This window comes from Haematobia irritans, chromosome 1 (assembly GCF_050003625.1).
Source record: "Haematobia irritans isolate KBUSLIRL chromosome 1, ASM5000362v1, whole genome shotgun sequence".
Taxonomy (NCBI): Eukaryota; Metazoa; Arthropoda; class Insecta; order Diptera; family Muscidae; genus Haematobia; species Haematobia irritans.
The window spans coordinates 9211809-9220564 of NC_134397.1; the positions used below are offsets into that span (position 1 = coordinate 9211809).

Below are 8756 nucleotides of genomic sequence, written 5' to 3' on the forward strand. Positions count from 1 at the left end.
TCTGCCTTCAACGCTGATGCAAAATCGTTGTTCTTGTTGTGGTCGGTAGCTCATATTTTGATCTATTAGAAATTCTGGAAAATGTCATCGAGCAACGAAATTATCAATCCCAATGAAAATCTCTATATCCCTCCATGGATCAATGCTGACTACTTCAAGGACATTTTGGCTAAAGATGAACCAGATACCGTAATGGTGAAAAAATGTACTCCCGTTGCAGCTATACCACCGGGTGAAAATTTTGCATCGACTATGTTGCGGATTCATATGGATTTGGAAATGAAAGGTTAGACATTGATGTATGAAAATGAAGAAATATTAAGAAGTACAGTGGAACCTCCCTAACTTGAACACTCTAGAAACCGAACACTTCTGAATATTAACCTCCCGTAAATGGACACTTCCCGAATGTGCGATCGCTAATGTCCCCTTTTGAGAGGTTCCACTGTAGTTATTTCTTGATCTAATAGTTCACTAACTTCAAGAATCCCATAAAACAAAGTCGATTTTTCTACAAATCATCATAACTGAAGAATATTTCAATTGCAGTCAATTTGTTAATGCATGTGAAAAACGAAAAACAATAACGAAAAAAAACAAAAGTGAAATAATTTGCAAGCTACAAATTTAAAATATGATCAACGGTGTTCTCTATTCCAGATGGTTCCATAAAATATAAGTCCTACATATTAAAAACTATGATGGAGGATGATAAGGGTGGAGCCGTGATAAACAAATTATCCCTGTTTCCCAAAGAAATGGAAATGTATGAAAAATATTTGCCAGCATTTGAAAAATTATATGAGGCTGTCGGTTGGAATATTCGATTGGCTCCAAAATGTCTACACGTAGAGAAAACAAATAATGTTATAAATTTTGTCTTTGAAGATTTGACACAGAGAAAATTCAAAAATATAGATCGTATTATAGGATGTGATATGAATCATATGAAACATGCTCTAAGAAAATTGGCTGAATTTCATGCTGCAAGTGCTGTTTATGAATACAAAAATGGATCGTTTCCTGAAGATTTTCAATATGGTTTTGTGGATTCACGTAAAGGTAAAGAATTCCTTAGATTCTTGTATGAAACCAAATGTGATTCCTATAAACAGGCAATGGCTACATGGGGTATGGAAAATTCCGAAGAATATATCAAGAAATTTGTAAGTGTAAAAATATGCCTTCCAGACTTATATATTGAAAACTGAGTATTTTATAATTTCAGCCTACATTTGATCAATTTTGGAATTGTGCCTTATCCAGTTTGCAACAATCCTCAAATGATTTTAATGTCTTGACACATGGTGATTTTTGGTCCAGTAATATTATGTTCTCCTATTTGGCAAATGACCAAGTGAACGAAACTCTATTGGTTGATTTTCAAATCTGCAAATGGGGTAGCCCTGCTGAGGATTTACTATTTTTCTTATCCCTATCACCAGTGTTAGATATACGTTTTAGGGAATTTGATCATTTTGTATTCATATACCATCAACGTTTGGTGGAATGTCTCAATGTGTTGGGTTATACAAAACCCATACCCTCACTGAGAGCTTTACATCAGGATATGTATGACAAAAGGAATTCATTCTGTGGTAAGTATGGAAGTAAGGCATTATTTTTATGATACCCCATTGTTTAAGTAATATGATTCCCACTAGCCTTTTTTGCTTGTTTCAATCATTTGCCTGGCATAATGTTTCCTGCGGACAAGGATACCAGTATACATACCTTTTCTCGCCGTGATGAAATTGGTGAACAATTTCGAAAACGTGCCTTTGAAAATCCTCTTTTTGTGGCAGTTATAAAAGAAATCTATCCTTTCTATTATCGCAGGGGTTTATTTAATTTCGATGATTATGAAAATGAAAAATATTAAAGTTTTCATACACACAAAAAATGTTTTCTCTGATTCAATCACCAAATTAATTGATCCAATTAATTTTTTAATTGAAATGTCTTCAATCACGAAAATGATAGTATCAATCACAGTTTTAATTGGGCATAGAAAATATTCTTGATTAAAAAATTAATTGATTTTTTCAGCAAAATTCAATTAATTTTTTAATTGATTCAATTAAAAATTTAATTGATGTTGATTGCAAAACGCAATTAATTTAATTTAAAAAGGTAACTATTTTTAATTACTTAGTTAGATTGGCTTAGAGTTTTTATTTGGATTAACAAATGATTGTTTAAAATACATTTTTAATTAAAAAAGTAAAAAAAAATCAGCACTTTTTTTAACTGAATTAGTCTTCCGAATTTGGTTAAAACGTTAATTGTATCAATTAATTTTTTTATTAAACATTTTAAAAATTTCAATCATTGACTTAATTAACTTAATGTTTCTATCATGACTAAAAAGTTAATTGTATCAATTAATTTATTAATTGAAAAAAATTTCAACTTCAATTAACTTTTTAATTGGAAATATTTTGGTGATATTTTTTTCTGTGTAGAGCCAGTTCTAAATATGAAATAAATGGTTGGAAAGATTTTGTTTTCATCAATTTAGAAAGTGATTGTAAGTCGCTTAGTTTCTAAAGGGTTTTCCATTAAGAGTTGTATTAATTTAAAATTAAAAGAAAATTGTAATCTTTTATTATTTATTTCTTAATAAAGAGGTAAGTATGCCGTTAATAATAAACTCCTAATTAATCCAATGAACTTTGGAACCCAAATCATAAAGTGGCCTCATTTTCGGATCCAAAGATTTTGCCCTTCCCTCAAGGGTTTTAGTATTGATTCCGAGCCAAAAAGGCTGGTTCTTACACTCAAAAAAAGTTTACTTGGTTCCAAAGAGTTTGACCTTCCTTTAAGGATTTTGGTATTGATTCCGAGCAAAAGATGCGGGTTCTTTAAAATAAGGAAAATTGTTTGCGACCTATCTGGCTTTAAATCTAGGATCTATAAAATTAAAATTAGGATACAGATTTATTGATTTTTTTTTCTATTTTTCCGGTATATTGAAAGAGCTATTCACGTACAAACAAATGCCAGTTTAAAAATCCAAACTATAACGGATATTTCGAAGTAAAAAATATTTTCTTAATTCCAAAATAACTTTAAGCCAAAAATGCTAAATCCTCAAAATAAGTCTTAGCCTATATTTGACGCGTTTTTATCATAAATCTAAAGATTCAATATTTCAGTTAATTAAGGACGATTTCTTTAAATCAAAAATGTGTTTCTTTACTTTAACGAAAATTTGTCTTAGTTTAAAGTCATGCAACTTTAACGAAGGGACGCCAATTTTCAAAACGAGTGTCCTAAATTTAATGAAAAAAATTCTTGAAGCAAAGATTATAAACTTTTCTTTTAATTTAAAATTTCATTATTTTAAAGAAATTTGACCTTAATAATGTGTAATTTGTGCATCCTAAAATTGAGGTTGCGTAATCTTTAATATCACGTAAATGTTTTTTTAAGTGTAAAAATAAAAAACATTTTAGGGAGCTGTGCAGCCTTAGATCTAGTATATTTGTGCTTACTTTGTCTGTCCTCAAATTTAGGTTGCAATCTTCCATATTATGTCAGTATTTTTTTCAGAGTATGGAAAGGCTACTCAGCGATTACTCTTGGATTTTTAAAACCTCTCATGTGGTAATTGTGCTTGTCAATTTTTCGATTAAGGCTACCATTTTTGTAAAGAATTTCTACCTTGAAAAGCTTCCAAAAAAGTAGTATGGATCCTCAACTTGTCATCTAGAAGAAGTACAATATTTATATCATACACTGAGAAAAATATTTACGTGATATTAAAGATTAGGCAACCCAAATTTTAGGAATTTACAAAATATTAAGGACAAATTTCTTTAAAATAATGACAATGTAATTAACCCTCTAATGCCCAAAAGGAAGCTTTTAGTAAAACACACATTAAGACAACAAAACTGGGCAAAATAAAAGGAAAAGTTATATGAAACTATTCAAGAGGCTTTGCAGCATATGCTGAATATTACGCTATAAATTTTTCTTGCTTAGTTCTCTGCTTTTGTGTCGTTAACATTGAAAATTTAATCAGCTGGCAAAATAATTGGGGCATTAGAGGGTTAAAACAAAGTTTATAATCTGTACTTAATTTTTTTTTCATTAAATTTAGGACACAAATTTTGTAAATTTACGTACCTCCGTTAAAGCCGCATGTCCCTGAACGAAGGAAAATTTTCCTTCAAATAAAGAAATCGTTCTTAAATTAACTGAAATATTGAAGCTTTAGATTAAGATAAAAAAGCTTCAAATATAGGCTAAGACTTATTTTGAGGATTTAGCAGCTTTGCTTTAAAGTTTTTTTTTTTTTGGAATTAAGAAAACATTTTTACTTTGAGGTATCCGCTATAATTTGGATTTTTAAACTGGCTTTTGTTTGTACGTGAATTGCTCTTTGGCTCTCAATCAATACCAAAATCTTTAAGAGAAGGTCAACATCTTTGGATCCAAGTAAACTTTTTTTTGAGTGTACTCAACGAATTTTACACTGTCTTGTCATAGAGTCGAAATACTCCGTTTTCGGATCCTTAGCATTGATTTAAAACGTATCCCTTCGAAGTTCATTTGAACGGAGATATTTGAAAGCTCACCATTGCACTATGGGGCAAATGACCGGATTCTGCGGCAAAAAGTCAGTTTTTTGGTAGTTTAAATTGGAAAAACTGATAATGTCATTCTGTGTCAGACATCCCAGTGGATATTAAAAACATATGGCAACTCATTGCTTTTAAAACAAGCTGGCAAAGTTGGCTGTTTTTAGATAGATTACATTTTGAATCGCTAGTCAAATAAACATTGTAGAAAATTAGCTGTAAAAAATAAACTAATAAGCGAATCTACATTGTGTATAATGGAAAATAGTACTACAAGTACGTTAAATAATATAAAAAATATTAAAAATTCGTTTGTGTTTGTGCGAAAAGAAATGTGTTGTGTTAAAGTGGTAATTTTTTGTTTTATAATTTTCATGTAATGTTTGTGTTTCGTGGAATGGTACATTCACCGACATTTTGGTATGGGAAGAAAGCTTATTGTGTGTACTATCATGTTTTAAGTTTAATTCCGGCAGCGTCTGGCTTGTGATGAAAGGTTTTAAAAAATTCAAAAAAATTCAGTGTTTCTAAAAATAAAAAAATTGAACTAGTACACGCAAAGAAAAAAACGTTTGGAAAACGTGTACCGTTAACGTTTTTCTTTTGTTAGAGTTTTTTGAATTGCTTCGAAAAGTATACACTTTTATCACCAAAAAAATTCGTTTGTTACAAAATTTTTATTTTTTCAGTAAAAAAAAGTTATTTTTGAACCAAGAACACAGTCCATTTCGTTTATATCAAACACTGTTCTTTTCTAAATTTAGGTCTTTAATAAGACACATTTTACAGTTCATAGTAAAAATTTAATATAGTAGAATGTAATGTTGAAAATTTTTTCGGAATCTTCCGATCATATCTGGAATATATGTGAAAAAAAAACTTTGGTCGAAGCAGGGATCGAACCCACGACCCTTGGCATGCAAGTAAGACGTAGCAACCACTGCTCCACGGTGCCCAACTAAATGTATTTTTCTGTTAAATCAACTTTGTTTAATCGGCTCGTGGGCGCCGCAAGCTATGCTATATAAATATAACTTAGTTATATGGGTAATTGTCTATTGATGACAATAACTGCTACATGGCTCAGTGGATAGTGTGTTGGCTTACAAATTGCATGGTCCGCGGTTCGATTCTCCGTCCAGGCGAAAGGTAAAAAACAAAATTTTAAAATTTATAAAATCGTATAATTTCTTCTACATTGTTTGTGTAACAGAAAAAGGTGCTAAGAACTAAAAAACTTCGTGGAAGTGGGAAAGATATGAGGGAAAATGCAATTAGCCAGAAAAAAATTTTTTGAGTTAGTCTTTATGAAATTGTTTTTACATCCTGGAAAAGAATAAACGTTTATCACAAAAAAATATACTTTTCTTCCAAATACACTTCCTTTCAACGAAAAGCAAATGAGAAACGAGCTTTGTCTAAAATTTCGTTTCGGAGGAAAGAATTATTTTTTTTTGCGTGTAATATTTGACTGCAATCGAACATCGGAGTTCCTTTGGTGTCGTATTCCAAATTTTCAAGGAATGCAAAGTAAGCTTGCATGGTATCAATAATTGAGAAAATATATAATATTTTCGCTCGAGCCAAACAAAAATGGAAGAAACACAAATAGCAGATGCGTGTCATTGGCTGTTTGCGGGAAATTCTTCACTAAATAGAAATAAATGTTGTAATAAGGACTTGATCATGCAAAGAAGGACTCGAAGATTCACAGAATAAGAGTTACTTTCAATAGAGCCACTTTGTGTGCAATTTGAAGCAAATTAAGGTGAAACTCTGGCCTCTAGGGCCAATAAAGTGCATATAAGGTGAACGATATATATGAAAGCTATATCTAAATCTGAACCGGTTTCCACCAAATTTGGCATGTATTGCTAGAATGTTAATTCTGCTCCGAGTGCAAAATTTCACATAAATCGAAGTAAAACATTGGTTTCTGTGGTCACCTTTGTGTAAATCGGACGAAGCATATAAAGGGTGGTTAAAATTTCAAGGGCCGATGTTGATTTTGAATAAAACACAAACTGGGAGCTTTATCTAAATCTGAACCGATTTCAACCAAATTTAGCACACTTGCAAAAATTTGTCAAAACCAACAATAGGTCTGTTCGCGTAATTTTCTAGCAATAATTATCCAATAAAAACTAGAAAGGGAGTAAAAGTGCATTTTACTCTATTTGCTTAAAATGGCTGAAAAGTACGAGAATGCAATCCAGAAACTATTTGTACATTCAAAATTTGAGTTTCAAAAACATTAAACGTATTCAGTTTTTTTAGCTTCCAGTATAATTCCAGTATAAAACTGTCAAAAGTACACCTAGAAAAATTAAATTCGTTGCTTCAACCAAATTATTTGCCAATCGAAAGCAGGTGGTTCCATCAACTATCAATGATATCTGTCAGCACAACTAACAGTTGGCAATTGTAACTGCATGGTAGTATGTTGGATCAACTTTGCATTGGTTGTCGCAATCTCATATTAATTGTTTGGTTTGTTGGTGCAACCGCCCTCGATGTTCTTTATTATTACCCTAACCAAATTCCAATATTAAATGAAAGGGCAGATTATATTGAGATTTTATTAATTCATTACAAGATTTACAATCATAATAAACTACGAAAATAAATACAAAAGGTGCTAACATCAAAGGCTTTTGATCTATATGTGAGATCAATTAACAAAGGGATGAAATAATGTTTGTCTATTTTTATAGGGATACTTTTGTACACCAATGGTAGATGGTTATTGATTATTATGTGGTCAAACTACGGAAACTAATTCAATATATACTTGACAGAAATTTCTTTCCTAAGCCGCTAGATATAAATATAGATCGACTTAGAAGCGCCGTTGACTCCTCCTATGTGCTTAATACAATAAAAAAGCTCGCTTGCCGTAAAAAGGATTTCAATTTTACCCTTTGTGCAAAATTTGAAGAAAATTGGAATGAAACTATGGCTTCTTGGGCCTTATATGTGCGTACCGGGCGTAAGATATATATGGAAGCTATATCTAAATCTCAACCAATTTCCTCCAAAATCAATAGGGCTCTATCCTGACCCAATACACATACGTGTGCACAATTTAACGTCAATTGGTCTAAAATTGTGACCTAGACATTAAATACAAAACCACATTCTAGTGCAGGGTATAAATATTAAAGGTTTCAGTGGGCGTGTCAGTGGGCGGATCGATATGAAAATGAAAATCTATGAGCTCTTCTGACGTTATGCACAACATGTGTTCCAAATTTTAAACCGATAAAGGCATTTTTGTAGTTTTGCCTCAAAATCCGGTCGTTGGCCCCATAGTGCATTGTTTGCATCAATTTTACACTTGTCTACACTTTTATTTTCTTATTATCGAATTGTAACAAATTCAAAAATTGTTTCGGTCCAACCGGAAGATGAACCTGGATATTTTGGCACTATAACATAATGCCTTAGCACAATCAGACACATACGAATTGAACATCTCAGCAAAAAAACGCATTGCCAAAAAAAAAACAATTTTGTTTTTAGATCCGGAAGATGGGCAAAATCAGGTGAGAATTAAATGCATTTTACACGGGCTTGTCATATGCTGGCAGTCATTCTTTTGAGCACCAGTTTTATAAATGTTATGTTACTTTACTATTTCGGATTTAATTTTTAATGGCTACGCAAAGACGTACATTTGTAACACGTTGAAATTCCAAGACGATCTAAGAACTTTCATCTGTCCGTCTAATCACCCTACAGCCTTCAATAATGTAACTAAAATTCTGTATTTTGCACAGATTCGTTTTCTTTTTACAAGTCAAGTTCGAAGATAAGCTATAACAGTCCTAATTTTATATAGGCCTATATTTTTTTGTATAGGCCTCATAAAACAAACCCCATTTTTGGTTTCCTAAGCATGTAGCATTTTGGTTTCCTAACTTTATTTATTTATAAACTATAGAATCTTTCTTTAACATTTTTAAGGGTTATGTACTCGTATCGACCAAAACATCCATCAATAATAATTAGTGTCCAATATTATGTTAAAAAAATCACGCGTTTCTACTCTCGTGAATAAATTTTATAGTATGAAAATTCAAATTATCTATCTGATGTCTGCTTTATTTTTTTATCTCTTAGTGTCAATTCAACAATTGGTCATGCCAATTTCATGACACCCACTAT

General features: G+C 31.4%; 1 protein-coding gene across 1 annotated transcript; it reads left to right on the forward strand.

Moving 5' to 3' along the window:
- On the forward strand, positions 1 to 1903 carry LOC142220177 (uncharacterized). Its single transcript, XM_075289165.1, has 4 exons — positions 1 to 286; positions 661 to 1166; positions 1229 to 1598; positions 1665 to 1903. Exons 1-4 carry the CDS (start codon positions 82 to 84, stop codon positions 1880 to 1882), a joined length of 1299 nt encoding a protein of 432 aa, XP_075145280.1. The 5' UTR covers positions 1 to 81; the 3' UTR covers positions 1883 to 1903.
- The last annotated feature ends 6853 nt before the right edge of the window (positions 1904 to 8756 follow it).

Coding starts and splice junctions, on each gene's coding strand:
- LOC142220177 (XM_075289165.1), top strand. CDS start 82: ATGTCATCGAGCAACGAAATTATCAATCCCAATGAAAATCTCTATATC. Junction 1,167..1,228: donor AAGAATATATCAAGAAATTT/GTAAGTGTAAAA, acceptor TTATAATTTCAG/CCTACATTTGATCAATTTTG. Junction 1,599..1,664: donor CAAAAGGAATTCATTCTGTG/GTAAGTATGGAA, acceptor GATTCCCACTAG/CCTTTTTTGCTTGTTTCAAT.